This window comes from Opisthocomus hoazin, chromosome 3 (genome assembly GCF_030867145.1).
Source record: "Opisthocomus hoazin isolate bOpiHoa1 chromosome 3, bOpiHoa1.hap1, whole genome shotgun sequence".
Lineage (NCBI taxonomy): Eukaryota > Metazoa > Chordata > Aves > Opisthocomiformes > Opisthocomidae > Opisthocomus > Opisthocomus hoazin.
The window spans coordinates 36,220,046-36,236,513 of NC_134416.1; the positions used below are offsets into that span (position 1 = coordinate 36,220,046).

Genomic DNA, 16,468 nt, shown 5'->3' on the forward strand with positions numbered 1-16,468 from the left:
ACATCCAGCCAAGGGGGCTGTGCAAGGAAGCAGGCTGGCAGTCAGCACAGAGGAGCCAGTCACCGCCTCAGCATGACCTTGGACCCCGGGATCCTAAACACACGCAATCAACAGGAGCCGCTAGCACTCAGCATTTCTGAAAATCAGACCCCTAATCCCTGCACTTTTAGCACTTCCTTCACTACTGGCAGGTAGCACAGCTAATTTAAATTCAAGTGGTAACTACTCTAAACTAGTGTTTGTAGATATTGACACAGGGAACCAGGAACTTCCAGGCTTGCTCTGAAATCAGTATTTCATTTCAAATTTTGTGCTGACTTGGTGAGGAGGGCATTTGGCGTCATATTTGCACATTACTTCAAACTACATACAAAGTAACTTGGTTACTATATATTTCTTCCTCTTCCAAACCCTAATGTGAAAAGTTTTAATGTCAAACAGCATGAAGGCCAGAACAATCCAAAAGTCAGCACAGCTCCCACAGTATGAGTTCAGCCAAAACAGACGTCCCATCTGTATTTGATGGTGTACCTTAATAGCAATCAATAATACACTGAAGTTAGCACTGAACAGTATAAAAAGAGCACATTGCAAAGAAGCCCATTTGAGTTATGTCTCAGCCTTGTAGTCCACATCCAGAAACATCTTCTGTTTTGCACCAGCAAACAAATATCTGGGCTAAATATTTGCAGATAGATGGCTAACTAGTTATTTCTGTTCTCTAGGCTTAATGAATAGTTAACTGCCTTCGGGTATTTGCACCCCAAGTCACTACATATAGCAGTAAATGTGGGAAAGATACAACAGGCACCTGTCTGAAGAGACAGGCAATGTGACATAGGGGTAAACAGGATGCTGCTTCCCCTCACTCTCATAATACTAGCGGGAAATTAATTCTTTCATGGGGTAATTCAGAGCTGGAGTTTTTCTCTTTCAGCTAACTAAGCAGAAAGTGGCCTAACCACTTAATGTAGGCACCTAACATAGAGGCAAAAAAGTCATGGATTAGAAATGGACAGAGATAGAAAATAAGCTAGAGGAACTAACAGGCCATTTAACAGAACAAAAGTTACCTCTGGGTCTTCTAACATCAAACTGGTACTGATCTTGCAGAGGGCATAAAAGAATTCATGCCAGTGAAGACCAGCCAACGAACCATCAGGAATGCCAGAGAGGCTTAAAGCTAGCTGAGCAGCCAGGTGAAATTCAGTTTTGACAAATTAATCCAAGAAAATGTATATTAGAAGGAAAAACTTGAGGCAATCAAACAAGTTACTGGTGTCTAAGTTAAAAATAACCACTCTAGGACACTTAGGCATCAGCATGAACTGGGGCATAGGAAGAGACATGCAATGAAAGGCAACATATTTCCAGCACAGAACGCAATAGGATTCGTTTAAAAGTTACATTTTTAGATGCACCAGGCATGGGATAGTAAAATCATACAGCTCCACTAAGAACAGTATATTCAGTTCTGAAACACCTGTATGTCTCAAGAAAAATTTAGCAGGAGTAGGAGTTCAGCCATCAGTGATAGGATTAGCAGAAATGTGGAAAAACTTCCACTAAAAGCAACACTGAATAGACTGAAATTCTTTGGTGCACTAATACTGTACGCAAAAAAGAGACACGATAGAAAGATAATTAAATAATCTTAAAGATTATTATGAAGTTATAAAGATTATATAGAAAAATCATAAAACAAGAACACCAGATCCTTCTTGTTCTATTACCAGATGAATAAACAAACAAAACTTTGTAACTTGAATGACAGAAATTTTGAAAAGCTGAAAAATTATATTTATATGCAGGTTAGATTAACCTGTGGAACTCCTTCCCACTGCATGTGATTGAGACAAGAGTTCAGTTTATAAGCTGATTTGATGTTTGCATACATATAAAATCACCCAAAGACCACTTTTTTGGGAAAAAAAAATACTTGAATTTATATAATGTTAATTCATTGTTCTTTAACTACAGAGAACATACAAGTAGAAAAAGAATTTTCCTGTATCAGCACCATTATTTCATATTGACCCATGAAAGATTTTTTTGCAGTGCTTTGAGAAGCAATTGTTAGCCAGTCTAAAGCAAAGAGATTAGATAAGGTAGACTAATGGTATAATTTACTGTAATAGGACAATGAATGCATATTTGGCTTATCAATGTGTTGTTGCTTCTAAAATAACGTTCTCTTCATTTACAGACAGCCACTGCAGAAATCTGCTTGACTAACTTTATTTTCAATGGAGTATTTTTCATTAGGACAGATTGGAAAGATATCTCATGATTAAGTGACTCAGAAGCAGCTCCAAAGAAGAAAGATATATTCTTTACACCCAGACCAAATTCTGACAATTTCAGCCCTAAAATTATCTATAAGAAAATTATGAGTAACTGGGAGAAGGAAATCAGAACAGAAATGGAAATCCAACCTGTACTGCGACAGACACTAATGTATATAGACCTTTGTATAGTATTATAGCAGGTGACAGTAACAGCCTGGGGTATGTATGGACGCACACAGTTTTAAATTCTCTTTACACCCTTGGGAAGTGTACAATTCTATAAGCACGCACACCTGCCTTTTTGCTTCTCCCCACTGCACCCCCTATGCAAGAAACCCAGTCTCCAACAACTGTGAATTCCTCCCTAACACTAGCATTGGATAATATCTGTCTCTTTAAAGTTCTCATGAGCATGAACTTCAGACTCTGTCTCTGATTCCTCCCAGTAACAGACACTGTATTAAGCACGTGTACAGATAAATATAGGCAGACAGAAAGAAAGATAGATATTTCTTCACATATGTGAAGAAATTAAGTGGTATGCTTAATTACATTTCTGTAAGGTCCATTTAGAATGTCAAACATATTGGGGGCCAACCTCTCACTCACTTCTGCTCAGTTAGAGACGTATTTTCTTTTTCCCCAAGGCCATGCTCTGTTTCCTAGTCCAGATAGTACTGAGCTTACCTTCTAAATCTATTAGGACAAACAACTACTAGAAGTAAAGGAGAGATATTTATTTAGTTCCTGTTGTGAACACTGAGGCACAAAGCCTTCGTATCTGCAGAGCACAAAAGCTGAGGGAACTGGGATACAAGCTTGACCTCTGTAACATGAGATTTCAGAGTTCTCCTTTTATTGATTATCAGCTCATCTCTCTTCCTTATCATAAAAAATATTACATACATACAGCTCTTCAAAACCAGCATAGTTCTTGTCCTTTTTATATTCCAAAATTCTTCTCTTGTCCTTTTTATATTCCAAAATGCTTTAGGTAAACCTTATCATCTGTGTGATACTTTTGAGGTAGCTGAGGCCACAGAATTTGAGCTGTTCAGTGGAGAACTCATGAAAAAAAAAACCACCCTAGAAAGATTTCTGGATCCAGATCCTACTTGTAATATGATGAGTCACAGATGATCCCACAAACCTATTTCTGTTTTTCAAGAAATGAAAAAAAAAAACCCCAACATATTCAAAAAGACTACAAAGTGTCTAACTGAGAAAGCATCTTCTCTTCCTCACAAATACCTGTCAGGAGTCCTAATGACTAGTTCCAAAGATTTGCACCCCTTGAGTTCTATAAGCCACAGAAATTCAAGTGTCATGAAGATACTTGTGAAGCCTGACATGCTACAAGAAATATCAGTGGACAGAGGAACAAGGAGACAGAACACATTGACAGCTTATCCCATTCATCATTGCCTAGGAGACTATCTTAGCAAGTCAAAAACTGACAAAAGATATCCGAAATTTAGGTACAATAGCTATTTCTGAGATGCATCTGCAACAAGGTTAGTCCTAGGGGCCAACAGAGTATTGTTTTCGAATCTTCCCAATGACTCTAGGTGACAAATTCAGTAAAATTAGTCTTAAACTATTTTTTTGTTGCCTATGATCTTTGTCACCTGAGAGCTGACTTCAGAAGATCCTGCTCTGATACATCCCAGCAGGGTCCTGACTTCCTCCTGGGTCAAAGATTTCGAGTCACAGAAGTTCCTGGACAAATAAGGACATTAGGTTTTCAGAAACACTTGCAGTTTGGCCTCATTTTTTCCACCAGCTTCATTCCTCCTAATTTCCAGTCATTCATTAGCTGCACACATATCTGCAAATGCCAAAGGGTGTTACCAAAATAGTAACATTTAGATACTAAACGCTGTCTCATTTCAGTAGTAAAGCAAGCCTTTTTCCATGCTTTCATCACTAGCAGACACAAAGAGCAAGAATACTAAGATGTTCCTTAGACTTTGTTTCATTGTTCCAGCTGTAAAAACATCAAGTTTCTGGTCATTCACAAAGTGTATATTCAGTCAGAAAACTTTCATATTTTTGCCTCAATCTATTTCCCAGAAAGGAAGTTTTTGCCTAGGTTACACAGAAAATAGGAACATTGATGTTTGAATGGTATGAAGCTATGTCAGGGGAAGTTCAGATTGGACATTAGGAAAAGGTTCTTCCTTGAGAGGGTGTTCAGTCACTGGAACAGCTCCTCAGTGAAGTGGTCACAGCAGTAAGCTTGTCAGAATTCAAGGAGTGTGCTTAGTCATATGGTTTAGTTTTAGGTAGTCCTGCGAGGAGCACGGAGTTGGACTCGATGATCCTCATGGGTCCCTTCCAATTCTAGATACTCTGATTCTATGATTCTCTGAATAAAAAGAAGTGTCCTTCCCTCTCTTTTGCCATTAGGACCCAGAGTTTTGAATTTAGCATAAGGATAACTTCAGTCATACCTGGACTGATACTTGAGCAGATGCACCTTTTGAGGACTTCCCATGGAAAACATCTTCCTGCTTAATAAAGCAATTTGGAGACAACTGACCTCCCTCACTCCCCAAGCAAGGGCTGCTGTAGGCCCAATCACAAGTTTAGGATATCAATGGAAAAATTCCATAGGTGCCAAACAACTTTAGAACAAGATGATATAGAACACTGGCATTTCCTGCTAAAGTTCTGGCAAGAAGAGTTTCCACTGTAAGCCTTTGTTTTAAACAGGGTCATCACAACAGGACTGATGTTGAACTTTCTCTGAAAAAGAGTAACCTATTTTTCTATAAAAAGTTGGGGCACAAACTCTCCCCGAACAGCAGATTCTGTGCTGATTTTATGGGTAGAGGTGGCTCTACAGTTCTTCTCTGCAGGAGCAGTGTAAGGAAGTGGTGTATGTTCTTCTTTGGAAGAGTTTACAAGGGAGAACAGAGATTTCAAAGAAACACTCTTCTTTGGGCTGACTCCTGAATAGTGTCCATAATGCCTGGCTGCCTGCACACAATTCAGCAACAAACCAGCAGTTATATACTCATGTATTTCAGACACATGAATCATATTAACAGAATGGTTTGATAAACACTCTAGGATAACAGTTTTAAATAGAAGAAAATGATATTATCTCTTAGGCAGCTCATGTGGTCAAATATCCACTCTTGGAATAAGATTAGGATATTACTGTTCATGGCTTCCATTAGCAATATGTAGTTTCCTGCTCATGCATATAAGCAAGGAGTAATGCTCATACTCTTCGTATATGACAAAACCTTTTTTTATTCTGTTTTTGTCACTGCTACTGCAATAGGATGCCCCAGGCATGGGAATCTGCACACTTCATCATTCAAGGACTACCTTTGCTCGATTTTTGTTTCCTTCAATGCCCCCTGCCTTTAAGAGCTAAAGATTATCTTAATACCTTCCTTCCCACAGGGAGAGTAGCACATACAGTTTCCCCTGAGGCTATGGTGCACAATGCTCTGTGTATCTGTCTGCTGCAGAACTGCAGGGCTGGCACCTTCTGCTGCAGACCAAGAGGGTTACTTCCATGACATCCTCCTTCACGGCTGTCCGCAAAGTGAAGGTCTTGCAGTTCTTAGAAAAGCTTCACTTTCTTTATATATCAGCATGAGGATGTACAATTATCATTCTGCACTATCTGCCTGTATTAAGCACACAAGTCTAAAAGACAGACCACCAAGACCCGAAACTTTTACAAGCTACCACTTGTAATTTGTGTTTTATTAACATAAAAACCCTTCCCATATTTAATATAATTACTACCTATTTACTGTTGTACTGTATGGTATTTTGCCCACAAATATACACAAGGAAGCTTATCCAATAAAATATGTCTCCTGCATTGTGCCCAATTCTTGCCAAAAACCAACAGAATTGGTATTACTCAGCATTTCACACCAGTCTTTTCACTACCCTTCTCTAAAAAGTTTGACTGGATCATTTTTCCAGTGGTACTCCAAAGAAGAAAGAAAATAAATGCAGAAAATTAATTTGTCTGTCTACCAAGACAAACACATATAGAGCTAATACAGTCTCAAGAGCTGTATATCGAACAGCTCAAAACTCAGTCCTGTATGTATGAGGTCTCTAAGATTTTATTCCCATCAACCCTCCTATAGTTTCCCAGTTCCGGCATTTTGTCTGGATGGACTGAAAAATGTATGGACCAAAGGAAAGTTTCTCCTGAATTACTTAGCAAAAGCAATAGCAAAGCTGGAGAGCAGCTCTGCGGAGAGGGACCTGGGTGTCCTGGTGGACGACAGGTTAACTATGAGCCAGCAGTGTGCCCTGGCTGCCAAGAAGGCCAATGGCATTCTGGGATGCATCAAGAGGAGTGTGGCCAGCAGGACGAGGGAGGTTCTCCTTCCCCTCTACACTGCCCTGGTGAGGCCTCATCTGGAGTACTCTGTCCAGTTCTGGGCTCCCCAGTTCAAGAAAGATGAGGAGCTACTGGAGGGAGTCCAGCGGAGGGCTACAAGGATGGTGAGGGGACTGGAACATCTCTCCTACGAGGAGAGGCTGAGGGAGCTGGGCTTGTTCAGCCTGAAGAAGAGAAGGCTGCGAGGGGACCTTAGAAATGCCTACAAATACCTGAAGGGTGGGTGTCAGGAGGATGGGGCCAAGCTCTTTTCAGTGGTGTCCAGCGACAGGACAAGGGGCACTGGGCACAAACTGAGGCACAGGAAGTTCCGTCTGAACATGAGGAAGAACTTCTTCCCTCTGAGGGTGACGGAGCACTGGAACAGGCTGCCCAGGGAGGTTGTGGAGTCTCCTTCTCTGGAGATATTCAAGACCCACCTGGACAAGGTCCTGTGTAGCCTGCTGTAGGTGACCCTGCTTCGGCAGGAGGGTTGGACCAGATGACCCACAGAGGTCCCTTCCAACCCCTACCATTCTGTGATTCTGTGAAGTACGCATATGCATGTCAAAAAATAACTTTCCTGTAATGTCTCAGTCTTTTTTGTTTTTTTGTCCTCATTGTTTAATAGGTGGAAGAGATGGTGGAGAAAAATCCCACCTGGGAGAGTCTGGTAAACTGTAATTACAATTTTAGAGAAGACACCTGTAATGAGTTGCATAATATCAGCTCAAATCTCCTAAGGGTAACAAGAAATTCTATGTTGCAAGGCTGGGAGGGAGTGGCAACTAAATCCATAGCTGCGATCTATTTATGCACATGTACACATGCGCTCACATTGACATAATACTCTTACATACACTGTACACTGCATCTCTACTTTGACTCTCAGTCAGAAATAATTATATATTTCTCTTCATGTTAGAATGAAAGAACTCCAGGCACAAAAACCGGCTGTTATACAGCCATTTTATGTGTTGAGTATACTGAATAAATGAAACTGATCCTCTTTATGCTCCTGTTGCTCTCCTCGCTCACTCTTCCTGCTCTGCAAGAGGAGCTACGAGCTCGGGCTCCACCAGGTAGGCTGCACGTTGCAAGTCGTGTCCAAATAGCCTGGTACAGCTTTGCTTCAAAGAGTAGCCTTACACATCCTCATCCAGGACAGCACGCAGACTGGGATCCTGGACAGCATTTCAATGGAAGAACATGGGGATTCTCTAAACCGTGATTTGAGAGTACCTTTCTGCCTTAGCAGTGTACCATAAGCTGAATATAATATGTGCTATTTTTTACAAGGTCTATTATGTAGGACTATGTGAGAGCCAGACAACATCTGAATATCAAATAGAGTACACATGAAATATAGTATAAAAATTATTTGTCTATTATTCCATTTTAGATTTAAAATAAAAAATATTAGATTTGAAATTACAACTCTGCTAGCACAAAACTGTTTTTTTTTAAAAATGGATATACTTTTCTATAGTGTATAAGTACATACAGTGGGCATATACATTACGTATAGCTATGTATATCTGACTACACAATGGGTTCTTTGAAGATTCGTTTCTCTTTATACACGTAAGCACAACAGCATAATCTAAATTACAGTAACTAAAACGTGCAGTGGAAATTAAATTTCATAAAACATTTAAAACCTTAAATGGCCGTAAACCTGAAAGTACTATAAAAATCGAAATATCTTCTATAGTGAGGTTTATGCTTAGCAACAAATTAGAACAACTTTTGTTTATCACTGAAAACAGCTTTCTTCACCTAAACCTACAACAAGAACAAGATTAAACAAAACATGTTTTGGCTCCTCAGATGTGCAGACATATTCCAATTTCCTTTCCACAATGATTTTTATGCAAATCAATGCTGCGCAGTCTCCTGACCTCCTTTACCATCATACTGGGACAATGACAGTTCAATAATTGGACTGGCACATATCTAGGATATTTGATTTTAAATTAAAAAGTTAGTGCAGGACAATTGAAATGAAAAGAATGCGATTTTCTGTTAATCCCAGACTGATCAAATATCAACATTTCATGCCAAACAGAGTAAAGCAAACAAAGTGATTGGGGCTGTTCGTCCATTCGTCCCTGTTTGCATGTACTTCACACCCCCCGCCTCAGTTGTTAATTCCTAACAACGATGCTTTCATCCAGAAAAAGGATAATGAGAAAAACCCAAGCAGTGCTCCTTGGGGAACTGTTACACTAAAAGTTACCTAAGGACTAAATCCCACTTCTGCCTCCTGCACGTGACAAAGATGAGCAAAGCATTGAATATCCCTGGCTGATTTAAAATCCAAATATGCAAACAGCATTATGGAATCCAGACAGACTATTCTGCTTCACTGATGACAGAAGCAGAAAAACAACTAGTCTAATTAAGCTTTTGACTTTGAACCAGCAGAGAAGTGGACACCTCACTTTAAAAAAGCAGTGCCTAACCCCAGCTGAAGAGCAGGTGCTGCACGGTATTTGCATTTCCTGCAGAGGATGCTAGCTAGCAGGACCAAGCGGCTGACCGTGAACATTATTGGCCCTAAGTGACCCAGAGACAGACTATAAATCCATCCTATAAAATATAGTAAAAGCCCCGTTTGTTCTTCCACCCTTTCAATATGTGATGTTATACATTTGTGATTATCTCATTTTATCGGGCTCTTTAGAAAGCTGTTTATGATCATTTGTGGACAAAACAAAGGCTCATTGTAAACTCCTTTTTAAATAAGTTTGAAGGTCAATGTGAAACAAAGGGCACCACTTTCATGACTGCTAAATGCAAACTATGCTCGTGTGTGTAATATTACAACGTATTTCAGCAAAGGGATAGAGTCCTAGCTAATTACAAAGCTAATGTATAATAGTATTGCATTAGCAGCCCAAGAAATTCCTATTGAATTGCATACATCTGAAAACAGAAAGACGTGCTTGTGCTGAAACTTAATTATCTTGATAAAAACTGTGAGGGCCAGATTCTCAATACACATAAACACAAAGCTCTGATTTACACTCCTGAGGATCTGATTCTTTGTTTATTCACATAACCTCCATCAGATAAAATTTACCATTTGGATTGACTAATTTGCCTTATTATTTATGGTATCTACAGCTAAGTAACACAATTACTACCCGATTTGTGGGTAGGAAAAAGAATACTGTTGATCTACAAACACAAGGTCTGAGAGAAACCATCAGCATGCTCTGCCAGGTTAAAAATGTTAATGTTGCATTCCACCCTAGGCAAAGAAGACAAGCCTTTTTCACGGACAGTTCTGACTAAAAGTCTTTTTTATGGGTTCAAAGTAAAACATTATGGTAAAAAATGAATACAGCTTTGTTTGTTTCTACAGTCATCGTTAGCAATAGACTTAAGGGTATTCTGTTTTGGAGGCCATATGGAAAGATCATCAACACTTCTGCTTCTGGGTCCTTTGCCAAAATACCATATCCCACATGCCTTTTACCTTAAAACATAAAAGAAAAGGTGTTGTTCTGGTCAAATAAAGAAATAATTTTTACTAGTATGCGTCTAATGTTAAAGTTGCCTAAATCCTGCCAAAGACATTAAAACACCATCTGCAAAACAGATTTTCATTAAATTGATCAGTTTAAAGTTAAGCAGCTAGGCAGATGATGCTTTTGAACTAACCTTTAACCTTTAACCTCCTTAAACTGAAATCAGGTCATTCCTTTTGGGTAATATATTTGTCATTTGAGAACACGAGAGGTACAGTGATCTATCCAATTGAACTGACAATCATAGCATTAATAGTGTTATGGATCAATATTCTGCCAATAAAGGGAAAACCAAGGTAGTTTTCACACAGCTGAGTTTCAGTGTGCTAACTGCTGCCTGTCACTTTCCCCAAGCTCCTGAATAGTTGCATATATGACAGAAACTAACTTCAGATATTTATTTGTGGTTAGAAATCGATCGTGTCATTTAGTTACCTGGTTAACTAAAACTTCTTTTCAGCCACTCCAGTTCACTTTGCAAAAAGCCTACCCTGTATTTATTTATTCATCTAAAGTATTTGGAAACTACTTTATGAGCACAGGACATAATACATGGGGTTCCCTGAACCAAAAGCTATTTGACTAAACTACAAAATGGCTTCCTTAAGAGCAGTTCCAGCTATAAGGACTTTATATCCACAGAGAGAGATCACTGTCCTGCCTCAGCTTCCCGAATCTGCAGAAGTTGAATGCTTCCTCCTGCAGACTGCAAAGGCACTCTGTTGCTATAGAGGCTTTCTCTGTTTACTTGTGGAGTCATTGAAAGCTTCTTGATGGATGCTGCAAAGGACTTGCAAGTCTTCCTATGGTTTAATTTGCTAATATCCAGCTCCACAATTCCTGATGTAAGTCGTTGGGAAATTCATTTAGGCCAAGCTGAGTTCACTCAGGGTAAGGCCATCTTTGTTCTGGTTCTTAGCAGCCGCATTACCGACACCATTTGAATGCCGCACTTCTGTAAGGAGCAATCAGGCCATTTCTTTTTTTAAATAACTTAGAAAACAGCTAGAGGTTTCACTTTGCCACATTTAGAATCTAACTCTAAAAGTGACATTTCAGTACTGTCTAAAATTATACAGCTTCAGAAGAGAAGCTCTGATGTTCATGATCGCTTTAAAAGCTACGGTTATGAAAAGACATCCTTTTATTCCATCAATAGTTAAGCACAGGAAAAGAAATCAAGCTGTTAGGGCAACATTTATAAAAAGAAAATTCACAAAACAATAACATTTAAATAAATATAAATGACTAAAGAAAAAACTTTGAGGCACTTGACAAAGCAAAGGAACAAAGTCACAGATTCTTTTTCTGTGCTTTCAGATGGTTTTAGTGTTAAAGTTTTTATTGCCAAACCATATTCACAGCACCTTAATTTTAAAAGAGTTAGAGAAGTTGCTTGAATATAAACACAATTCATGAATATTCGATATCGCTCCCAAGGCATATATCTATTATTCATACAAATTAATGTTCTTTTTTTTCCTTAGGTGCTCTAAAAGTTTATCTGATGTATCAAGAGAAAAAAAGTTTACAGCTCTCTTGGTGTCAACAGCTTCACCAAGACCTGACAAAACTATCAAGTCTGCTAGCAGATAATTTTACAGTCTTTCAAAACCTCATTTATTTCCACCTTGAGGCCTGAATGTACACCCACAATTAGAAGTAAAGTTTTCTGGGTGACATACAAAGGCATTACATACTGTTATAAAGCGTACACATCTAGAACATTTCGGTTATTTGGAACACATTGTAGTACTGCCAAACCCAAATCTTAAAAAATAATAATACTAATATCCCAGCTGATATTTTAAATAAGTCATTCCTCTCCTTCAATTTAGCCTTAAAATGAGACTATATAAAAATATTGTGTGCCTATGTACATGCTATCTGCTTTCTGAGAGTTGTTAAGCCTAGCAGGGTTCAAATTTCCAAGCTTCTCTGAGATGACATAAGGGACAGAAACTTTTTAAAAAGCTAAGATTCTCACTAGAAATCCTAGGGAAAAATCTTTAAAAATACTTGTATTGGGACACTTGGAACCCTATGGTTACCAGCAGTACACTTTCAACTGTCCTTCTTTATAGGACATGAAACTTAAAGGATGTCTAAGAGCTTATGCATTCCTTCTGGAATGTCAGAGACTGAACTCAAAAGGTTGGCAATGGATAGGCGCTACTGAATTGCTCAATCTAACAAACCAGGATCTGGCAGAAAAAGCAGGTTTATCAGCAGGATATTTTTGGAGGTGAGGGCTAAGAGCTGAGACTCGCTCCCTTAGTATGCTAAATCAAATGTTTTGTAGCACATGCTGCAAACCCAAACATATTTGATGAAGATTTCTCTAGGGATCCGGTTAAGTGAGTAAAGAGATGGTGCTCTTTTGAGTAGATGTTTTGTACCTTGCAATTCCATAGCTATGCCTATAGCTTTATTAAAAAAATAAGCATCTGGCATTTTATTTTCAACAGTATCCAAAGCTTTGGCATTGAAGCCACCTGAGAAAAGCTCTCTGCCTTACCATCTCCCATTCTGTCGTTCCTTTCTGTGACACAATTCACAGCAACATCTCTCTGAATGGCGGCATTATGAAACAGATCATTGAAATAATCCAGGCTAAAACTCCAAAAGAGAGATGAGGACCAACTATGTTTAACTTAGATAACTAAAAAAAAAAATACTTAGAGTGTGGCTCCACAATCAGAGCAATTGGAGGGAGCAAGGAACCTCTTCATGCATGACAAGGAGCAGGAACTTCTGAAGTCATTTTTGCTGCTGAGGCAAGCTAACTGTGTCACTAGACTCTCAGGTCTTTTGGCACTTTTCAGAACAGTACTTTGGATCTTTAAAAAAATGCAATAAACAAGGACAAACACCTTCTCCCTAAAGTTACGGAAAAATGCAATTTGAATTAAATACATGATTAAATTAGCAGAGCAGCCAGCACTGTGGAACAATATAATAGACCCAATCTTGTGTTACTGCCATTTTTGTCCACAGCGGATCTGCCAAGGTTACAACTATCAGATTATAAAATGAAGATCCATGTTACTGCCTTTGCATCCTGTGTTAGCTCAGAACAACCATTTGAACATGATTGAACACCAACAAAATGTTATTTCTTGCTTAAGCTAGAGGCCTGCTGAGGTTTTTCAGTATTTGTTCCGTGTGTACACATTTTCAACATGATTAGAAAACCAGCATAGTTGCTGTAATCAGCAGATGACTCCTGATAGTTTAGTTATCACAGATTTCTAGTACAAATCAATAGATAACTCTTGCAAAATGGATTTTCTAATCATATTTATAGCTTGTTATAGTGACTAATGGTTTGCAATATTTCCTGAATTTTTATATCCCCTAGACAAAAGAAGTTTTTAATAAGTTACAAAGTTATTCATCGTGGAAATGAACGTGTTATATTTTGTACATGAACCCAGACAATCAAGCCAATTCAGTAAACACACTGCAGAAAATACGTTACCCCATAATTAGGGTTTGGAAAAAGTCATGACAAGTTGTGTAATAAATGGTATTCATCACTCCCACATATTCATTATATCCACATAGTTTTTTCCACTAAAGATAAAAATATAGTTGCCATTCTACTAACATATTTATCTACACCACACCCTTTCACGTTTGTGAAAAATCATTACTGACTTGGAAAAGAAGGGCAGACAAAAGGATGACAGTGCTTACTTTTGAATATCCTTGGTAATAATGTGGCATATTGCATGTTCTTACTGAAAATACCAATGTAAAATAACTTGGCTGTGATAGATTATGGTTGCAAACAGATACACATGCCAGAAAGTGATCTCCTTCCCTATGCACAGTATGGAAAAAACATCTTTTTCCATAATCTCCGTCAAGCTTCTGATCCAAATGTAGTGGACAAAGTCTGAAAAGTTTACAAGAAATGTAACCCCCTCTAGTCATTTATTATGAGAGAACTTTTTCTAAAAAAAATCATGTTCCCTGTGTTCACAGAAAGTACATCCTAAACAGGCCTGAGGTGAATCAACACAACTCACGGGGAACGCTCCTCCCTGACTAGCCTGCATAGTTTTCCTTCAATTATACGCATCTTCAGTAAACATTTATTCTGCTGATGAATCAAAGTCTTGTTCGATTAGCACTGAAATGGTAAATTTCCTAGTCTACCTAGTGCCAACTGAAATTGCTGTCGCTGGCTTACCTTGTACAGTTTCAGGGCTGCCTCATGCCTGTGATTGGTAGTATGTAAGCGCAATTTATCCACGCTGTTGGTGTAGTAGTCACAGGCATTACATTTTAGGTGAACTGGGTTGCCAATGGCAATACACTTCAGCCTCCACTCATTAGTTTTGCCCCCTTCTTTAATGTGAGCCACCAGCTGATATTTCTGCATATGTTTGTCAGTCTTGCAGTGGAGCTGGAAGTTCGCTTTGAGCTGAGTGTTGTAGTTACAGAGCTTGCACTGGTAGATGTCTCCAATTACAGCCCTCCACTCCTCTTCAGGGAGCGAACGTTCACTGCTCACATGCACACTTAGGGCCTCCAGGCTGTCAGAGGTGAATTTGTTGCAAACAGCACACTGGAATAGCTTCAGCGCTGGGTCACTGATATAAGGTGACAGCTCTCCTGCAGTAAGGAGGGACAGGTCATCACCCATTAGCTGACCACTGGCAAGCCGGATTTCAGGCGGCAGCTCATTATTTACTACAGGAAAAAAAAAAAAAATTAAATGGGAAAGTAGAGACCAGCAAGCACAGCACACACAAAGGAATACGTAAAATAAAGCCTTGACAAGGAGTTTGCTTTCTCTAGAGCTTAAACTATAAAAAGCTGTAATAGGATTGAATCAGGATCAATTACAATCATCCCTTTCAACTTCTAAATTCCCTCATCAGATAGCTTTAATTACTCCTACTGGGCATGATGTCATTCTGGAATTTGTATTTTCAAAGGCATGAAAGTTGATCAATAAAATAACAAAACAGCAATGCTTTTGTAACTTAAAAGCCTAGATTAATTTACACAGCACTAATTGTAGTTTTGTTATACCCTTTAAATGATGCTAATGGTAGGTCAAGATATATACATCTACAATATAGTAATTAGGATAAGCATATCTATACTAATTTAGCTACTTTTTGTATGAGATCTTAGCATTCCTAATTTTAAAATACACCCAGTGAAAAACACTGAGACAATTTAGGTACATTAGAAAGAAAACATTAGAACCGAACAAAGTTTGAGAACTCTTTTTAGTACAAATCTGTACCATTAGGTAACAGATTAACAGTACGTTGCTCACACATGAGCATTTGATTCCAATTTGCCCTCCTCTTACACTTGGAATACAGACAATTTGCTAACTATAAAGGTGCATTGTCAGGTAAGAAAGAAAAGATTGCATTCCTGCCTGAAAATGCTGACTTATTCAGATAATTAAAAACTGCAGAAAACAGAACTGCCTTTATCTTTTCTAGTTTGTTAATTTGATAGCACCTCATTACATAAACAATTAATTTCATTCTCTACCTGTGGGCCCTGCACACAGGGGTGGAGGAGAGGAAAACGGGATTGCAAGGATGCGGGCACGGTCAAGGGGCTGAAGCAGCGCCTGCCAGGGCAGGTGGGGTTCCTTTACCACTTTCTGCTTGAACTTGCAATGCTCCTGTCACTCCCGCAACTATTACCTAGCGTATGACTGATTTAGCTTTTACATGCAAAGCTTGATGCAAGATGACGAGCAAAACAAAATGACAGGTTTTCATCTTCAGCTGGAGGGCTGGTACTACTAGGAGACAAACTAACAAGACAAGACAAAGAGATACTGACCAAGTCCTGGTGCCAAAGCCGCAGCTGTTGCTGGATCAAGCTGGAATGGATTGATCATCATCTGCGGGTCTGCTGGGTTTTCCAGTTTCATTCCGGTCAGGCCTATGTTCTGGGCTAGGTAGTACTGGTAGAGCTCTGCCTCAGCAGGCGCAAGGCCTAAGTGCAGGTTGTGCTGGATCTGTTTCATGTTCTGCTGCAAGAGCATCATATTATGCATGTGCTTCTCACTGGTCATGTGAATGCGGAGGTTCCTTGCCACGTTGGTTTCGTAGTCACAAACCTCACAGCGCCACGTGGGCTTCTGTTTTGGTTTGGATGGAGATGGTGTCCCACAGCCGCTGAGGGCAGCGTTAGCCGGCGGGGCTGTGTGACCATACACCTGCTCGCTATTCCCATTTTGAAGATTTTGGACGTTGTTTAGGTGCTTGTCTGACTGCATATGAATACTGAGGTTG

General features: G+C 39.2%; 1 protein-coding gene across 2 annotated transcripts in view; it reads right to left on the reverse strand.

Moving 5' to 3' along the window:
* ZFHX4 (zinc finger homeobox 4) overlaps positions 1-16,468 on the reverse strand; it is a 155,374-nt gene that overhangs the window by 113,096 nt on the left and 25,810 nt on the right. For both annotated transcript variants that reach the window (XM_009940519.2, XM_075415980.1), the window contains 2 exons: positions 16,014-16,468; positions 14,386-14,888 (listed from right to left, as the gene is read on the reverse strand). The exon at positions 16,014-16,468 is cut by the window's right edge and continues 2,169 nt beyond it. In XM_009940519.2, the coding sequence (XP_009938821.2) occupies positions 14,386-14,888; positions 16,014-16,468 (958 nt within the window). The remainder of the gene's footprint in view (positions 1-14,385; positions 14,889-16,013) is intronic.